Here is a 21,441-nt window from a genome sequence, read left to right as displayed (position 1 = left end):
AAACATTATTGTTACTAGCGTCTTGTATCATGTATCACTAGTATCATGTGTCTCTTCAGCTTTTCAACTATTTAGGTAGAAACATTACGCTGTTTTTATTTATTTATTTAGGTATGTATAGTTCTTACAGGCTAACAGTATAAACCAAAATAACTATAGGTAAAAGGTAAAACTAAAAAAAATATTCTCGAACATATTTGTTTCGATACAAATTATCACTGCTACATTATTATACCAACAAAAGCGGTGTATCTTCTCTTGGTTCGCATTCCAATTCTTCAATGTCATTTTCGTTCTCAGGCAGAATTTCAGCAATGTTTATCACATCTGAATAGAAACTTAATTATTCCAGGTCTTGCCAGTCGTCTACAAAATGTTTTAATAGCAGATTTTTAACGTCCCTTAGTTTTAATGCCTTTACAGGTATCTTTTGTCTTATTTCTGATTGATTTCACTACTGCTAGAAGTTCTGATTTCACTACTGCTAGAAGTTCTCTTCTCGTGACGCAATAATTCCGCTTAGGTTTTGAAAGAACTTTATTAAAATATCCAAGGACTCGTTCCTGTCCTCCTTGAATCTGAGATAGCACTAATCCAACTCTCACATTACTTGAATCTGTATCTAAGATGAACTCTCCTTCTGGCCGTGGATATCCTAAAATTTGTGTTGTGATTAAATGCTTTTTTAATGTCTCAAAGGCATTTTGGCAGTCTGTAGATATCCCAGCGGTAATCTCTTGCTTCCTCTGTAAGTCGCGTTCATGGCTTAGCGATATCTGCAAACTTCTTAATAAACCTCCGGTAGTAAGTACATAATCCAAGAAAACTTCTCACTTGATGTTTGTCCGTTGGTTCTGGCCATTCCTTAATGGAATCGATTTTTCCCTTATCCACGGCCACTCCTTCTTTACTGACTATATGACCCAGATAATTGACTTTACCTTGAAATAGCTGGCACTTCTTGGGGTTTAGCATCAATTGGGCAGCTTTAAGTCGATTAAAAACGTTTTCTAAATTCCTCAAATGATCTTCGAATGTCTCCCCCAAGACGATTATGTCATCTAAATAAACCAGGCATGTTTTCCAAGATAACCCTCTCAACACATTTTCCATAAACCTCTCAAATGTCGCAGGAGCATTACAAAGTCCAAATGGCATAACGTTGAATTGCCACAATCCAGATCCTGTGGTGAAGGCTGTCTTTTCTTTATCGACTGGGTCCATTTCTACCTGCCAGTATCCAGACTTCAAATCTAAAGTAGAAAACAATTTACTTCCAGCCAATGTGTCCAATGTGTCATCGATCCGAGGCAGAGGATAACTATCTTTCTTGGTAACGTTGTTCAGCAAACGGTAATCCACACAGAACCTCGTCGTTCCGTCTTTCTTCTTAACCAGGACCACCGGAGAAACCCATGGGCTCGTAGAAGGTTCTATCACCCCGACTTTCTTCATTTCCTGAACAATCGTTTCAGCTTCCTCTCTCTTCGCCTGTGGTAATCGTCGAGCTGTTTGACGAATTGGCTTAGCATTACCAGTATCAATTTTATGCTTAACAACGGTAGTTCTTCCCGTCTTTCCTCCTTTCGGTACGAAAATATCACGATACTGCCGCAGAAATTCCCTTAATTTCCTTTTCTCCATCTGATTTAGAGACTGTCCTGCAACTGCAACCATTTGGTCGAATTTGTCGTTGGAATTATCAGATGTTGTCGCCTGACGGATTATGAAATAGCTGGCACTTCTTGAGGTTTAACATCAATTGGGTAGCTTTAAGTCGATTAAAAACGTTTTCTAAATTCTTCAGATGATCTTCAAATGTCTCCCCCAAGACGATTATGTCCTCTAGATAAACCAGGCATGTTTTCCAAGATAACCCTCTCCACACATTTTCCATAAGCCTCTCAAATGTCGAAGGAGCATTACAGAGTCCAAATGGCATAACGTTGAATTGCCACAATCCAGGTCCTGTGGCGAAGGCTGTCTTCTCTTTATCTACTGGGTCCATTTCTACCTGCCAGTATCCAGACTTCAAATCCAAAGTAGAAAACAATTTACTTCCAGCTAATGTGTCCAATGTATCGTCGATCCAAGGCAGATGACAACTATCTTTCTTGGTAACGTTGTTCAGTAAACGGTAATCCACACAGAACCTCGTAGTTCCGTCTTTCTTCTTAACCAGGACCACCCGAAAAACCCATGGGCTCGTAGAAGGTTCTATCACCCCGTCTTTCTTCATTTCCTGAACAATCGTTTCAGCTTCCTCTCGTTTCGCCTGTGGTAATCGTCGAGCTGTTTGACGAATTGGCTTAGTATTACCAGTATCAATTTTATGCTTAACAACGGCAGTTCTACCCGTCTTTCCTCCTTTCATTTTGCGGGTGCTGAACATTCATTTTTGTATAGTTTGTACAGTTTTCGAATATTTAGATCACATGGCAAATATTTACGGATTGAACTTTGGGTTCGACAATAATGTGGTTTTGAACACTGAAGTTTGAGAATAAATGCATGTACTGATGCCTTTTTAGCCTTTAATATGTTGGTTTTACGGTTTCCTCCTCATTTTTCTCATGAAAACTCTTCAATTAGGAAATACTTTTGAACCAAATTTGAGACACGTCCTTTTATCAAGCAAAGCGCTGCTAAAAACTTCTTCTGGCAAACACTTATAGATTGTTTATCGACTTTTATATGATATTTTATGGTACATTGCTTGGTTGCTTTTAATGAAGTCTGATCTCCAGTCGCAGGATCCAATGTCAAGTTCGTTGGTCGTTTTCTCTTAAGAGGTAATGCTTGACATTATGATTGCATCTTGGTCCGATTTGACAGGATTCTTATAAAAAGCCGTGTGAAATTGTAATATTTTACCCGTCACTTTATTGCATTCAAAAACTTTGAACAGAAGAATGACATCACGAGAGAGTTTCTCTAAAAGTTTTTAGAGAATTTAGAGAGACAAATAGAGAGTTTTTTTTATAGGTTTTAACAGATGGTGCCTTAAGACATCTGTCATTTATCAAAAAAATATGTTGGGAAAAAATAAATATATTTAACAATATAATCAGTAATATGAATAAAAAATATAAATAAGTATAAGTTGCATATTGTAACAAAGTGAATAAACATCTATATATAAATATAAAGACATCCTTTGATATTTCTAAATGTTACGCCTATGTCAATGATTATTCTCCACAACTACACCTATCTTCACAGTAGCCCTAGTATTTCTTTAGGCAATTTTTGATAATGTATACATAGTTAAAACTAAAATTAATTCAAAGAAAATATTAAATTACATAACTTTATTCATTCTCTGTACCTATATGTTAAATTATGTGTATAAAATTTTTAACATTTGTTAAATTGGAATGAATCCCCATTATTGCCCGAACGGAACGTCATCATTTAAAAACACACAATTTAGTTAAATGTCAAGTACACGTCAAAACCTTGTTGATTTTTAAGTCCAAAACGATCACAAACGCATGCTCATGAATTAATATAAGTTCCGATTTTAATTTCAATTCAATTTAATTTTTGATAAGATGAGGAGAAGTTCTCGGTGTCGTTTATAAGTATTTTAAAAGTAAAATTTCGTTTTTAGTGAGTGTAAATATAAGTGATAACTTAAAGACGATGGCAATGTTATTAATGGTCCTGTCTATAGCTGGATCTATTCTCTTAACCCCCTTTTTAATGCTCTTAGTGTGTATTATATTTTTGGCATCTATTGGCAAGAGTTTAGGAGTTCGACGACTGTATGTGAAAACATTATTGATGATTTTCGAGGTAAGTGATTGTTTAGAATCAAATGTTTCGGCATTATATAAGACACTTTTAATACACATATTTATCATCAACAATTTTTACTTATAGTTTATGTAAAGTAAATGTTATTAGGATGTTCTCTCATCTCATCTTACAATCATTATCATTTCTTATGTTTATGGTCATCATCCACATTTAAGTAACACTTTATCTAAAATATGGATTGTTATATCTTTTAATAAGTTCAGTTATGATTTTCTTTCTAACTTCTACATTCCACTTCAAAGATCTTTTTCAATCCTCACAATGTATAATTCTTAGTTTTCTTTAACAAATGTTGCACTGCATTTGTTTGGGTTTGTTAACAATGTGATTGAAATCTATTAATAAACATTTCACACAAAAACTTTATACTTAATTCTAAATATTTTGTTTTTAATAATTTTATTTTTTCTTGTAAAAAATATTGTAAAATCTATATGCTCAAATAGCAAATTTTATTGAACAAAGGCCCTGTTACCTGCTTTATATACATTAAAATCTCAAGAATATCAACTGAACTTGCTGCATATGTTAATCCTTTGTGGGTTAACTACAGTAAACAAATTCTTAAATTAAAAAAATATTAATGTAATTGTTACATATACCATCCATTAAATTTAACAATTAACACAGAAAGACAATTTAACGATGTATTTTATCATGTACTTACTTACTTTTTGATAACTTACATATTTCTTCAGTGATACCCTTCTTCCTTGGCCATCAGTATTTTGTTTATTGTAGATATCCATTAATTATCATATATATAATTAATTAATAATTAATTAAATTATAATTTCCTGTTTTCTTTGTCATTGTTACTATTTTTTACATTACCATTTAGTTTTCTGAATTTGCAATGCATTCTTTGAATCTCTTATCTAAATTGGAACACAAATGTTTTGCCTTTTTCGAGTTATTACTTCATAAAATTGTTCTTCTGTTAATTGCCTTAATTTTTTAATCTTAGGATTCATTGTTTTTTTTCAAAAAGACTAATTATTTTACAGCAGTTTCACTTTGGTAGTTTCCTGTTTTACTTATAGATGTAAATATATGAGAAATGTCAATGTAGGTTTCATCACAAAATTTATTATTGTTTTTACTTCCTGTTTATATTTTTTAAACTTTGTAATTATTTAATATGTTTAGATTTAATATCATAATGATCAATTAACACTTTTCTATTAAGTATCTTCTGTTTTTCACCATCTAAATCCCATTTTTAACTATATTTTTAAAATAATAAATCTTATATGTAAAATTAATTTTATCTTCATTTTTAAGAGCTTTAAAGCACTTTTTAATGATAGGCGTCCATTTTTGAGTAGCTGAGGACTTCATGGTTTTTCTTGTTAACATAAATGGGATAGCCAGTAATATTTTCTTATCTTTACAAGGTGTGTTCAACCTGGAATTTTGGTTTTTGAAAAAATATTTATTTATTCATCTACGTTAATGTTGTCTCCTTCAAAGTAGTCCCCTTCAGATATTATGCACTTGTGCCAACACTTCTTCCAATCCTTGAAATACTTCTCAAATCCAATCTTTGGGATAGCCTTTCGTTCTATCAGCCATGCACTTGAAAGTTTTCTTTACTTTTGGAAATATGAAAAAGTCACATGGAGCCATGTCTGGCGAGTATGGAGGCTGGGGCAACATTATAGTATTGTTTTTGGCCAAAAATTCACAAACAAGCATTGCAGCTGGTGCATTATCTCGATGCAAAAGCCATGAGTTAGTAGCTTTTCCACAAATCCAGTACTTTTTTTTTCGGATAGCTTAACACAGACAATATTGAACTTGTAGTTAGTACTCTTTATGAACTTTTTGACCTCGTGGCAAAAATTCATGGTGCACTATGCCATTAAAATCAAAGAACACAGTGAGCGTAACCTTCACGTTTGACTGCACTTGTCGAGCTTTTTTTGGTCTTGGTGAACCAGAATGCTCCACTGGGATGATTGAACCTTAGTTTCGATGTGATATCCATAAACCCATGTTTCATCACCTGTTATAATCCTTTGGGCAAATCTGGATCGTCGTTTACGTCACTTAGTGCCTCCTGAGCAACTTCCATTCTCTGCCGTTTTTGTTCAAAATTCAACAATTTTCGAACAAATTTTGCTGACACGCGTTTCATACCCAAAACGTTTGAAAAAATGTCATGGCATGAGCCAAACGCTATGCCAACTACATCAGCGACTTCTCAGATTGTGATTCAACAGTTCGTTAGTAACCAGTTCTATCACTTTTTTTACGTCTTCATTGATTGTTGATATGCTGGGGCGTCCGGAGCGTTCATCATCTTCACTGTCTTCACGGCCATCTTGGAAATGCTTATACCACTCGTAAACACTAGTTTTTTCATAGCATGTTTGTCATAGGCCTTTGTTAACATTTCAGTCAGTACAGTCTCAGAAGAATTCGAAGTGAAAAAAGGTGTTATTCAATATAATTCTAGAAAAAATTGTAAGGGTTAGGGGGATAAATAGGTCCGGCACTATTTTATACAAGGAGCACCAATACTTAGCATACGCTGATGATGTGGTTCTCTATGCAAGAAATGGAAAAGAACTGACATGTAAGGAAGAAACTGAAATCAACCTGAGACTGACCAAGAGCAACAGATGTGCTGGAGCCATGAGCAAAATAATTAAGTCAAAACTATAATTAGACCCACAATGCTATTTGCTACTGAGACATGGACGATGAACAAAACCATACAGAACAGATTGGAAGCATGGGAAAGAAAAATACTCCTCAGAATGTTTGGTGGAAAAGTAGTAAAGGGAGAATGGATAAGACAAACTAATGCAGAAATGTACCATTTGTATGCTAATCCTACAATAACAAAAGTGGTGAAAAAACATAGACTAGAATGGCTCAGACATCTTGAAAGAATGCAAGGTACTAGTCAAGAATATTGCTTGGAGAGTACCTGAGGGCAAAAAAAGAGAGGAAGACCAAGAAAGAAATGGAGAGATGTAGTGATGGAAGATGTCAGATAGATGGGAATCAGAGATTGGAAGCTGATAGGCCTAAAAGGTCTGTTAACGTTGTACATACAAAGCAAACACACATTTTTTTTTAAATAGGACACCCTTTATATTTTCTCATACTTAGATTCCTCTCATAATCTTCTTACAGTTTCATACTATTCTACAGGGTATTTAACGAGTTATGTCCATTTTCATTTCGAGATCGCTATAATCTAAACACACTATATTAAGAAGGAATAATAATAATAAGTAAACAATATGTTCTACTTTTCAAATTAAGTTTAACAGAAATTAGTGGCAACTATTCGTATACAGGGTCAACTACAAAAAAAATTATGATTTTCTCATATTTTTTTTTTATATTTCATTTTTTTTAAAGATTGCATTTTTCATGATACCTTTCATTTTATGAAGCATTTCTTATATCTAAACTCAATACTTTTCGAGATATTTTTAGTTTTCTTCAAATTTTGGGAAAACCTTCAATTTTTGTAATTAAAAATAAAGTTCTGTTTAAATATTATGTTTATATGGGATGGAGCCACAATTGATTGTAATTAAAAATACATTTTTAACTAAGTAAAGTTTGACGTTTCTATTTCCCTTCCGGAAATCGTTTTCAAAAAAGATTATTTTAAAAATTGTAATTACTATTTTTATTGGGAATAAGCCACAATTTAAGATAAGTTTATTTTTGACGTTTTGATTTGCACTTCGGAAATCGTTCTTAAAATACAAAACGTTAATAAATTAAACAAATTTTGTTTTTTGTTACTTGGTAAAAAATTCTAATAATCTAATTTTATCTGTTTCATATTGACAATTCAGACATATATTGTAAATTTTAAAGTAGACGAAAAAACCAGGAAAAAAACCTCATTAATACTATCTCGACATGGTAAGTATTTGGTCTTACATTTAGTTTACTCTCAATAAACACCAAACTCTGATTTTTTATGTATGTTATTTAAAAACATAAACGATGTCTCCTCGATATATTATTGACTTACTAATACTTGTATTTTATTTTTATCGATTTCCTCTTAATATGATCCTACTGCATTCTGCCGACGAATTTGCGACGCAATTGGTCTCATTTAGCATAATTAGAACTGCTTCTTTGATTTTTCTCTTTTTACCATCTGTTGCTTTTAGAAATATATTTGAATCGTTCCATTCAACCCTATGTTCATTTTCCCATGCGTGTTTACATATTTGAGATATATCAAATTCTCTATTTTTAATATAAGATTGATGTTCACTTATCCTAACATTTAATGGTCTTGATGTTTCACCTAAGTAAAAATGATCGCATTAACAAGGTATACACGTTTATAAATACAATTCTTTGTTCTTTTTACTAGTATATGGGAAATGAGTTAATACTGACAATCTAAGTATTTTTTATATAATAAAGTTGCTAAATTTTGGGCTACCGGTTTCAAGGCTTACAATATCAGACCCCAGTACGTTAGTCTTATTTGTATTAAAAACTACAAGATATTAGAGACAGGAAAGCTCTATAAACTAAGGTACTCCTGAGAATCACATTCCTTAGTTATTTATGTGAATTTTTTCTTCTAGTTGTTCTAGTAGTATTGTTCTAGTTGCCAATGTATCATCATTCTCTAATTTTGTTTTGATTACGAGGATGGATTGATATAAAACTAGCCTTTGATAGAAAAATTAAGTTTTTTGGAATTAAATCGATTTATTTCTCAACATAATCCTCTTTTAGCTCGATACACTTAGTAAGACGATGTTCCAATTTTTTTATCTCATCCAAATAGTACTTTTGATCGAGCTCTTCAAAATAGGCCGAAGTTTCAGCGACGACTTCATCATTTGTTGCGAAACAGCGTCCTCCGAGCCATTTTTTTAGGTTTGGAAACAGGAAAAAATCGCTGGCGGCAAGATCTGGGGAATACGGTGGGTGTTCAACCAATTTATAGCCCAATTCTTGTAATTTTGCCAGGGCGACGGCCGATCGGATTTTTGCATTTGATCGATTGTCAGCAAACGCGGCACCCATCGCGCGTATAGATTTTTCATGTCCAAATGATGGTGAATGATATTGTGTACGCGTTCGTAGGAAATGTTTAGGACCTCTTTTAACTCGCGGAGCTTAATTCGACGATCTGCCCTAATCATGTCATGGACTTTGTTGATCATTTCCGGCGTGGTGACTTCATTTGGCCTCCCGGGACGCTCATCATCAAAAACACTCGTACGACCACGAACAAATTCAGCTTTCCAAAATTTTACTGTTGCTAACGAAGTGAGGTTGCAACTCTTGCAACCTCACCATAAACTTCGTCCAGGTCGGCTTTGATTTGCACATTCGTTTTACCCTTTTTGTGGAGGAACTTAATCACCGAACGATACTCGAGTTTTTCCATTTCTCCGAAAACACAAAATTTGCTTGCTTTTGACGGCTGTAAAAACCAAACTAATTGTTTTTATAACTTAAAATTTTGACAGACGTCATTTCATGAATGGCAAATGTCAACACCGAAACCAATTCGGTATCAAGTAGCGCCATCTATGAAAGGCTAGTTTAATATCAATCTATCCTCGTATTTTTAAAGTCTTATCTAGTGGAACATTTGTAAAGAAACTATATATGTCAAAACTTAGTAAAATATTATTTGAATTAAATTTAATATTCGATAATTTATTTACTACAAATAGGTCTAAGCGGTATATTTGCTTTATGAACTTTCGATACTCTATAATAATGAGGTGTCTTGCTGTAAATGAGGTGTACTTAATCTTCTTTGATAACTTCTTTGAAACAATCTTTAAATTTGAATAAAGTTCTATATATTCTGTTTTCCAGAGGCTTCGTTGGATCCTTTGTTAATTTTGTATAAGGCCCGTTTGTTAGTAGGTCTTTAATTTTGTTTTCATATTGAATTTTATCCATTATTACAGTTGCATTCCCTTTGTCTACTGGTAGGATAATTAAGAAGTCGTCATTTTTTAAAGTTCTTACAGCCTTTAGTTCCTCTTTGCTTATGTTTTGTTTAATTTTATTAGACTTTTCCAAATCAATTTTACATAAATACTCTATATTTTTCTTTTTCATGGGTTGGTGCATGTTAAGATATTTTCTCTACTGAGCTAATTATTACTTTTTGAATAGATGGATGATTAAATTAAAAGAAGAAATCAATAAAAAGATCAATAACATATCGAGGATACATCATTTATGTTTTTAAATAGCATACATATAAAATCAGAGTTGGTGTTTATTGAGAGTAGACTAAATGTAATACCAAATACTTACATGACGAGATAGTATTATGAGGTTTTGTTTCCTGGTTTTTTTTCTCATGATTTACTATGGAATCACTAACAGAAGAATTGTACTGTCATCATTGCATGTGGTTGTCTTTTTAGAGACGAATCACATGGTATGATTTTTCTGACGAATATTCTCAAGTTAAAGTTGATTTCAAGCAATATTATTAAGTTGTCTACTTTAAAATGTATAATATATGTCTGAATTGTCAATATGAATAAGTCATATAAAATTAAATTATTAGAAAAATTTTTCACCAAGTAACAAAAAAAAAATTGTTTAATTTATTAATATTTTGTATTTTGAGAATTATTTCCGAAGTGGAAATCAAAACATCAAAAATAAAACTTAAATTGTGGCTTATTCCCAATAAAAATAGTACTTGCATTAATATGCCACAAGAAAATAGCTTTAGAACAATATATTTTTAAAAATTCTGGAAATATATTTGCCATAATTTTTTAAAAATTTTAAAATAAAAACAATCTTTTTCGAGAACGATTTCTGGAGTGGAAATCGAAACGTCAAAGCTTATTTAGTTAAAAATGTAATTTTAATTACCCATATAAACATAATATTTAAATTAGACATGCCGCAAGAAAGCAGTTTCAGAACTTAGTCTTGTGTAATAATAATATAATAAATTATTCTTTTCTTTCTGTTGACACTCCTTCAATGCTCCTTTCTTCACGATGACCTCTTGTACCAAAAGTGTACTCTGTCGTTTCAAAATAACATAATCTACTATAGATTTTAGTCCTCTATTGTGTTCTTACCAGGTGCTGAGGTGCTACATTTTAATCGTGATGTTTGTATTTCTGCATACATTTTGATTGCATTAACCGTTATGTCAATACCCAAGTACCTGTTACGGGAGTCTATACCCGTGCTACCCAGGTACCCGGCATTGTTTCGGTAAACTTCGCTTGTACATTCCGAAAATAACAGACAATTGAGATTTTTCTTTGTTTGCTATCAGTGTTTATTTAACTGTGCTTACAAGTTGTTAATATTTTTGTGACTATATGCGTGTTTTATGTTGTAATTACTTGTAATAATGGCAAGAAGAGAAGTGAGTGCTAGCGAATTTAGAAGGTAAGATATTACTGTTTATTTTTACAATGTTTTATACATAGATCATTCAATTTTAGAATGACGTATGAAAAGCAACAGAAGTACTTGCAACAATTTATAGACGATATAGATGAGGAAGTAGACAAAAATATCGAAAACCAGGAATCAGATGAGGACTATGTTTCGCAAAACAAACCGGATGTAGATGAAGCTTCTGACGTAGAGGACGTTTTTACTGATATCAATAATAAGATTGAAATCGATACCGACGGCGACGATAGTAGTGATGAAGATTTTGACGATTTTCAAGAAAGTTCTTCCCAAAGTGATGTTCTGGTTGCAAAAGATAAAACGATTTGGCAACGAAAACCGTTTACTGCAAGTCGAACACTGAAACGTAACCTTTTGCGTGAAAAAACGGGCCCAGTACGTTCTACTAAAACTCTTTCGATTAGAGATACATTCAAATATGTTTTCAGTGACGTAATGTGTGACATAATTATACGCGAAACCAATCGAAAAGCTAATAGCGTTTGTGAAAAGTATAATGTTGAAAACCCCGACAAACCTCGAAATGTTTGGAAGTCACTCACAACAGAAGAATTTGATGCATACTTAGGTATTCTTATTACAGCAGGAGTACGGCATTCAAATTCAGAGCACTTGAAAGATTTATGGAAAACAGACTCTCATCCTTTGTACCGAGCAAGTATGGGCATAAATCGCTTTTGGAGCATCAGCAGATTCTTACGGTTTGACAATGACAAAACACGTGCAGAACGTTTGCAAAATGATAAAGCTGCAGCTATTACAGATATATTCCATCTTCTCAATGATAATTTACGTCGTAACTATGTACCGTTGGATTCTCTTACTGTGGATGAACAGTTATTTCCTTTTAGAGGTAGGACACGTTTCACGCAATATATGCCAGCAAAACCTGCCAAGTATGGCATCAAGGTTTGGTGGGTTTGTGACGCCAATAATTCGTATCCACTTACTGGACAAATTTATACTGGAAAAAATTCGACTGGACGTGAAACTAATCAAGGTGAACGCGTAGTAAAAGATTTGTGTTACCGATACAAAAATTCTGGACGAAACATAACAATGGATAATTTTTTCACAACTCTTCCACTAGCCCGTCTCCTGTTGTCTTGGAATTTATCATTAGTTGGTACTTTGAAAAGAAACAAACCATATATTCCACAAGAAATGCTGCCTTCGCCAGAGCGTGAGCCTGAATCGTCATTACACGGATTCAGTGCAAATCGTGTTACTATTTGTTCATATGTACCAAAAAAGAAAAAAAGCGTTATCTTGCTGTCAACAATGCATGACAACGATAATGTAAGTGGCCCAAAAAATAAACCTGAAATAATTCAGTTCTATAATACAACTAAAGGAGGCGTAGACAACATGGACAAAATGGTTTCTCATTATTCCACGAAACGCAGAACTTTGCGTTGGCCAGTAGCCTTCTTTTACAATATCCTAGACGTAGCTTGCCTAGCAACTTATATAATTTATACAGAGAATAATCCACAGAGTTCTACTGAAACCTGTAAGCGTAGAATTTTTCTACAAGACTTAGGGAAACAACTAGTGATGCCTGCAATTTCTGCTAGATCTAAAGTACCAAATGTATACCGAAATTTTTCATCAAGGTCAGGAATTGAGTGTATGTTAGGAAAACCTCTACCTACAGATTCAAGTAATACTGCAGAGTCATTACCACTTCGAGATTCCACTGGACGCCTCAAAATTGTTGGAAACTGCTACATTTGTATGTCTTTAGCGAAAAAGCGGCTAAGAAAGACACGAAAATCATGTAATGTTTGTAATCGTCCACTATGTAACGAACACTCAGTAAATATAAATAAGTGTGGACAATGTGTTTAAAATGTAACTTTTATTTACGTTTCCATATCACTTTTATTATAAAAAAAACTAGACAGAGCTTCATAATTTACTAAACATTAGTGTTACCCGGGTGCCACGGGTGTGGACGTAATGGTGTAAAAACTTTGACAGGTAATTTTAATATATTATATGCATTTTTTTCTTTGGTTTTTATTATAAATCTCTTCGTTCTAAATAATTTTAGGAATAACTAGAAGCTCGAATAAAAATATTTATACTATCGTCAATGATTCAGATAAAACAATTACCAAGGATACCCAGGTACCTGGGTATAGACACAAAGGTTAATCAGGTGTGTTGGGTACCCCCTTCTTGACATAATTTCACGTAGTTTGTGTTTTTGTGCCCTATCTAAGGTTTTTTAAACTCTATGAATGCCGTATCCTAATTCTACTTTAACCCTTAACTAGTCGCTACATGGTCAAAAAGACCGCACGTATTAAAAATTGCTAATATTTCGGAAAAAAATTACATTTGGCAACCACGGCCTTCAGTAGCTTACTCATTCGATACAAGGAGCCTCAGTGCCCTCAGTACTAAATCAGAGTAGCTGGAGGTTTGTTGATTAGGAGTTACAGCGCAAAGGTCATAATTTCCACGCGCGTCTAGTCAGCTAAAAAGTTTTTATAAATCGTTTTATTGTGTTTCTTATCACCTTAAGGTATGTATGAACGCTAGTTTTTTTAAATAATATACTATTATACTTTTGCTTATTGTTTAGTAACCTTTTGAATATACCTCTCTTTCTTTTACTATGTAATTAGTCATCAAATTTTAAATTACTTTGCAGCAAATTACTATTACGATATTTCATAATTTTCTTTGTTCTATTATTGAGAATTAAATATTAATTTTTTTAAATTTTAAGCTACAGGCTATCTGGCAAACTAATGGCGAAGGTATCGAAATATTTAGACTAGTTATGTCCTTATCCCGATTTCGGTTTCTTCTAAGATGCATTAGATTTGATGATAAGGTCGATCGTGAAGAACGTAGAAGATTGGATAAGATGACCGCCATCCGAGTATTTTTTGACAAATTCGTAGAAAAGTGTAAATCGGGATATAACTCTTCGCAAAATTTAACATGCGATGAAATGCTTCCTAAATTTTTAGGGAATTGCCCTTGGATACAATATATTCCAAGCCAACCCTCAAAGTATGGGCTCAAAATTTTTAATTTATGTGATGCTGAAATGTATTATACCATAAATATGGAGGTTTATGTGGGTCGTCAACCAGATGGCCCATTTACTGTAGACAATTCCCCGAAAGAAGTTGTAAAAAGAATGTGTGCGCCAATAAAGAATTCTGGGCGCAACATTACTCTAGATAATTGGTTCATTAGCATACTTCTAATAGATGTTTTAAAAAAAGAATTTGGATTGACTGTTGTGGGGACCATTAGAAAGAACAAAAGGGAACTGCCCCCTGAATTACTTCAAGGATCTCGTCCTCTAAAATCAAGTATGTTCGCCTTTAGCGATACATGTACCTTAGTGTCGTATATCCCCAAAAGAAGAAAGTTTTATTGCTTGTTTCAAGTCTACATGATGACGAAGCTATAGATAGAGAAACATTTGAACATTATAAACCAGAAATTCTGACGTTTTATAACAAAACAAAAGGCGGGGTTGACGTCGTTGATCAGCTATGCTCCTCTTATGATGTTTCGCGAAAAACAAGACATTGGCCCATGGCAATTTTTAACACCATACTAAATATCGCAGGCATTAATTCGCTAGTGATTCATGCAAGTAACAACCTTGCTGATAGTAAAATGCTTAGAAGAAAATTTTTGAAGCATTTAGTATTTTCTCTTATGGATGAACATCTACGGGTCCAAGCAACAGTAGGCAATTTAAATATAGATCTGAAGTTACGTATTAAGGCCATATGTAATATTCCTAACACAGACGGCACTCCAACGAATGAAGGAGTACATGGTAGATGCTACTTTTGCGACCGTAAAAAGAACCAGAAAACGACTGTTTCCTGCTGTAAATGTAAAAAGTTTTTATACAGAGAACATACACGTGCAGTATGCGAAGAGTGCCAAACTGAACTAATTCGGATTAACTAAAAGTTTCCTTTTTTTTATCGGAGTAGAAAATAGTTTTTTTAATGTTCTGTCCAGTGTTTTTAACATTAGTTTATTTTTTATATTATTTTGTAATATGGAACTCTACTTATTAAACCTTAATAAAATCGTGTTTAACTTAAACTGGTTCCAAATACTTTTATTAACACAAACTAAGAAGTAAAAGACCAAACGGTCGTTTCGACCGCGCGCGTCTACTAATTTTCAAAAATTCCTAGCGACTACTGAAGGGTTAAATTCTCTTCGTTTTTCGTTAACTTTTTTTTATAAAAGCATTGCTAGTTGACGTTTGTTTTCTAAAACCGTGCTGTTCTCTTATAATATTAGTACATTTTATAGCCTGCTTTTAATATACTTAATTGTGATAAAATAAGTGTTAAAATGTATTAGGACTTTGTAACAACGCAAAGGTTTTATTCGTATTTTATTGTAAAATATTTGTTAAGCCCAGACAATCGTAATTCATCCTACATTTCTGTATGTTTTTAAAAAGCAGAACCAGTTAAATTGGGCATAAGTCAAGGTGAGCATATTATTAATAATTAGCAAGTAAAATTAGCTACACGTATGGATCAGGTGATGCCGCCAGAATGTTGTGGTTTAGCGAGATAATAAAATTTTAATGTTGTTGTTAATCTGTCAAACTGCAAAATTGCATACATCGTCAAAATAAATATCCAAACAATAAAACTGCCAACAGAATCGAACCTAATACTTTGGAGGAAAATATTTTGGATCTTGTTGTGAACCGTATGTAATATAAATGGGATGATCGACGTACGAGTTTATATCACGGTTTTAAAGAACGTAGGTTTTACTCGTTGGTACTGATAGACTAGCGAGCAAAGTAGTCGTTTATGAATGAGAATTGAAATAACATATCCTCGTGAGTATCAAGTTGTGTGTTATCTCGCTATAGGATAGGAAAGAAGTGAGAGATCAAGTACAAAAAGCAAATAGACTGGCAGGATGCCTTAATAACACTATGGCGAAACAGACACATTGACACTGAGATAAAGTCAAAAATTTATAAAGCCAGTGTAAGACTAATAATGGGCATGTTCAACGGATGCCAGCATCAAGACTCCCCAAAAAAGTAATAGAATGGCAACCGATAGGTCGACGGAAAAGAGGAAGACCCAGATTAGAATGGCAACACGGCGTAAACAAGTCCATGAGCGAAAGAAATTTAACAACAAACGACTGCGAAGATAGGAAGAGATGGTGTTTACGTATCGGACAACGTCGAAAGACGTTCTAAACCGATGTGTATATGTAAGACTAATAATGACATATGCTTCAGAAACAAAACTTAACACAACCACAACACAAAGGCTACTGTAAACGGCAGAGATGAGAGTACTGAGAAGAATTACAGGAAATGCGCTGAGAGATCGAAAGAGAAGGGAAGACATTAGAAGAAAATTTAACGTATAGTGTACAAATGAATGGATACTAAATAGAATAAAAAGAATGTAAGAGCCACATAAGCAGAATGAGGAAGACCCGTGTCGTCAAAATAGCAAGAGATAAGTCACCAATCGATAGAAGAAGTATCGGACGACCGCGGAAAAGATGGAGTGACAACCTTTAATAGAGATATTAATCCGCCAATGAACAAGCAGAATTGCTTATAAAGAGAAATAAGAAGATACCACGAAATAATGAAAAAGGCAAGAATTATAAATGGAAGGAAGAATGGACCCACCACACGGAGGTGCAGAATGAAAGGAGTTGTTTTTACTGATTTGTCTGGTAACTATCTGTTAATTTACGATGACTGGAATGACGACGCGGTCCCTCCCCCACACATTGCCATGGTCGTAGGTCGGTTGCCTTTAGAAACCATGTCCGGGTGCAAGCGTGATTGGGATGGAGCGACCAGGACGTCATAACAGTCACAGAGCGCACATAGAGTAATGAGCAAAGCTAACGGGATATGTGCTATGCTCGTTAAGAGCGGTTTCAGCGCGTCAGTTGAAGAAATAGGGAGTGAGTTTAGTTGGTATGCAGCCGGTTACGGTTAGGCGTAATCGTTAGAAGAATTGAAATCGTCAGAACATGATTAATGAACATGAGAGACATACTTTGCAACTCAAAATTGACGATACCAATAAGACTGAAAACACTAAAATGTTATATATGGTGCTTAGTTTTGATCTGGTATGACTGCGAAACATGGACGCTCAATCAAGATGACATCAACAAGTTAAACGCATCTGAAATGTGGCTGTACAGAACAATAGAATACGAGCAACTGCAACTAATTATTGAGGGAAAAACTGAACGAAAATAGACAAGACTTTGCAATATTGGTCGCCAACCTCAATAGAGTGATACATATAAGTAGAATCTCTATCCAGAAAATGCAGTCTATGACAATATCATGAGAAGCCAGGTTAGCAATTTAAAATAAACGTATGGAGCAAGTCGTGTGCTTCAAATATCTAGGCGCTATTACAAACAATATAAATCTGAAGCAAGAAATACAAACACAAGCGATGATAGCGGCTACGGTGTCAATATTTCTCCGGGATGTAATATGTAGAAACAAATATATGAGCATCGAAAACAAAACACGAATTACAAAACTCGTTTAAAACTTATTATGACCTACACTACAGAAACACGAGAAGAAGCAGCTACTACTAAGCAACTACTAAAAACGACAAAAATGAAGACCCTTAGATCAATTTACTGGCAAAACTCCGTGAAGCAGAGTGAGAACGATATCAGGACCCCATGTAGCATCCAAGACGTTGTAAAATGGTCCAGAGTCAGAAAAAGTCCATGGACAGACCACCTTGCCAGAATGGAACCATTCAGAAAAAAAATCGGTTGCCTGTAAAGTCGGTTTTACGGGCGAAAATTTTACGTGACAACGTCTTTTTCTCGGTAGAATATTTATTGATATGAATATTATTAAATTGCACAATAGGAACAAGGAATTGAATGAAAATAAGAATTGCACAAATTTTAACTATAGAAATATATTTTGTTTACTAAAACATTGTACATGTAAACTTAAACTTAACTAATTTCTATTTGAGTGATTTTGTTGAGGGTAGGACGATGATAGGAGAAATATGAAATGAAAGGAAATGTTTCTGCTGTAATGTGTCTTGAACGCCAAGAACGCTCGAGAAAGACAGAGACACAAGCACGGAAGCACGCACCGATTCAACGCGCCTAATTCTTTAGTGCTGCGCGCGCAGCGGACCGATCATGTTTGAGTGGGAGAGAGACGCAAGGCATTCGCCGGTCCGGCGGGCCTCTCTCTCTCGTTCGGTGACTCACTGTAACAGACGTGAGCGGGCGTTACACTTTTTCATGAATGACTCCGAGCCACAACCTAATTTAAGACGTTGTCACGTCAAAACGCTCGTATGAAAGTTGGACATCGGAATCTCAACTTAATAAAAGATTGTCTTAAAATAAGAAGAGGAAGAAGAACATTTTATTCTTTTATTAATTAATTTTTTATTATTCCAATATATAAAGAAGCATATAATTTTTGCTATAAGCATATACATAATTATGTCACACTTCATCAAAAATTTCCAATTACGTTCAAAAATGTAAGATCGCAATTTTGTTCTTTTTAGATTTTATTAAAAAACGTTCAAATTACAAATGCATTAATTAAAATCATTTTAAAGCAAATATACACGCTTTGTTTATTTATGTAAATAAATACAGCTTAGTGATGTTGTTTATCACTGTTTTAAATATATTCTGAGGACAATAATATTGTAATGCTTTTTGCACCAGAGTACAATAACTTTGACTCATTATTTATTTATGTGGTTATTATCACAAGCTTTTGTTTTCAATTTATAAAATTTCCTTTCTAATTTAACACTTTTATTCAGAACAGATATTTTCAACCTGAAAATTAATAAGTTGTATATACTATATACTTGCATGCATTTGATATATATTTGCATGCATTTGATTAACGGTATTACTAATTTCTAATTTTCCTCCTATCCAAATATCGTTCGTTTTGAATGACAAAATAGTTGTTTTGCGGTGATAGTTATCTCTCAGTTCACTATTCTAATATTTTATTGCAGATCTCAAGTTTGATTTGATAATTCCCAAAGCATCGCATGTTTACGTGTTATTTTACAGACGTTACCGATTTTAAAGGATCACCATTGTTTTTTTTTCGCAATAAATTACGTATGTTACAAATTAGAAAATCTACATCTAAAACACGTATTGGCATTTTCATTAAAACCAAACGAACAGATTTTCACATAATTAACAATATGAGATGTTAAAAATTCGAAACAGTACATTCAACTGGAAGATAACACATTTTTTATACAGAAGTAAAAAACTTTTGTATATTGGTGCTTGTAATGTTGCCCTTTTAAGGGTTTTTATAAAATAAAATATACCCACATACAAAGACTAACCTCTTTTGTTATACGTGGTATACAGCCAGCTACAGGAATTATTTTCCTTGTGGATTTTGGTATAAAAACGTTTAATTAAAAATTGTTAAGTGTCGTCCAAAATTTATAGATACATAACGTTTTCGATCTAGCTCAGATCATCCTCAGTGCCTTCTTTTGGTACTTGTAGCTAAGACTAAAATTGCAGTGGAGACATCAATAGATGGTTTACATATTTAAATTTAAATTATAATGCGACCCTAGGACGTTTACTAAACGTCCTATTACAAAATTATATATTTATAAAAATTACATTAGTTTCCGATCATACCCAAAAATCGACTACTACCTCGTCATGTTAATGCTGTTTTCCTGAATTTTTACTTCCTGTTACCTCAGCTAGTTGTTCTGTGTCGTTTTAACTGACAAGAACCACGTGTTCAAGTCGAGCAAGGAAGCATGTTGCTCTTTAAGTATTAACATTTACAACCATTGTCATCGACCTAGGGTCGCATTATAATTTAAATTTAATGTAAACCATATATTGATGTCTCCACTGCAATTTTAGTGTTAGCTACAAGTACCAAAAGAAGACACTGAGAATGACCTGAGCTAGATCGAAAACATTATGCATCTACAGATCACGGCATTGTTTTATTGACCATACAACACAATGGCAATTGCTGTGACATGTTATACGTTTCCACCTCTATATTCATTTCACAGTAGGTACGAATTGTCGTAATTGTCACATTGACATTAAAAATTTCAAACGAAGTTCTGAAAGAATAAACAAATAATTAATAAAAGGCCTATTACGTTGTATACCGTCCAATAAAAAGTGCAACCTGTAACATGGTACTTTCAGGGTCATTCGATGCGCGAAGTAATTGATTTATTTATTGTTGCCTTCGAAAAGAGACCCTCATCAAGTATTACAACAGTTAAAAATACCATTAAACATTTTCAAACTTCGGGATGTGTAAACAGTTGTAAAAAGTGTCATGAAGGTAATGAACCACGTGTTAGACCTGTCGATGAGGAGCGTCAAAACAGGGATATTGATATTTGTGCTTTTGTGGAAGCTAGTGAACCTTGCAATAGTGTACAAATTGCTAGGGAAGTTAACGTGAATGCTCGAACTATCCAGCGAGTTCTCAAAAGGAATGGGTATCACTGTTTTAAGATACAACCAACACAAGAACTGTTTCCGGAAGATAACTTTAGGCGGATGGAGTTTTGTGCATTTATGTTAGATAAACAGAACGAAAATGTACACTTTTTAAAAAATATTTTATTTTCTGACGAATCTTCATTTTCATTACATAAAAAACACAGTGAATCCGTTGCAAGGTATTATTCTCGGAAAAATAAGCACCTCAGTATTGCAGTGCGAACGCAGCATCCGCAAAGTTAAATGTTTGGACTAGGAGGTTAGGCGACCATATTGTCGGTCCTTTTTGTATCGATGGAAACCTAAACGGGCAAAAATATTTACATCTTTTACAGAATGAGATCATTCCGGCAGTTCGACGCCTTCCCGTTAATTTTCAGGAGGTTTATTTCCAACAGGATGGGTGTTCGGCTCACAACTCTAGAGCAACTATTGACTTCCTCAATCAAACGTTTCCTGATCGACTGATAAGTACACGTGGTACAATTAAATGGCCGGCTAGATCCTGTGACTTAGCGCCTAACGATTTCTTTTTTTGGGGTTTTCTCAAAGAAAACATTTAGCATCAGTTTGAAAGGGCCACAAACCTGGTCAAATTAAGGGCAAACATACTTCATTTCTTTGCAAGCATTACACTAGCCC

General features: G+C 33.8%; 1 protein-coding gene across 3 annotated transcripts in view; it reads left to right on the top strand.

The window, feature by feature from the left end:
* Nucleotides 1–3,462: 3,462 nt before the first annotated feature.
* The window catches only part of Gpat4 (Glycerol-3-phosphate acyltransferase 4), a 145,999-nt gene continuing 128,020 nt past the window's right edge, over nt 3,463–21,441 (top strand). For 2 of the 3 annotated variants that reach the window (XM_072531894.1, XM_072531892.1), the window contains exon 1: nt 3,464–3,798. In XM_072531894.1, coding sequence (XP_072387995.1) covers nt 3,646–3,798 — 153 coding nt within the window. In that variant the 5' untranslated portion in view covers nt 3,464–3,645. Of the gene's footprint in view, nt 3,799–21,441 lie in introns of all 3 variants that reach the window. The other variant, XM_072531893.1, reaches the window with a different exon arrangement.

Source organism: Diabrotica undecimpunctata, chromosome 5 (assembly GCF_040954645.1).
Source record: "Diabrotica undecimpunctata isolate CICGRU chromosome 5, icDiaUnde3, whole genome shotgun sequence".
Lineage (NCBI taxonomy): Eukaryota > Metazoa > Arthropoda > Insecta > Coleoptera > Chrysomelidae > Diabrotica > Diabrotica undecimpunctata.
The sequence above is the reverse complement of the archived record's forward strand: the minus strand, read 5'-3'. Positions and strand labels throughout refer to the sequence as shown.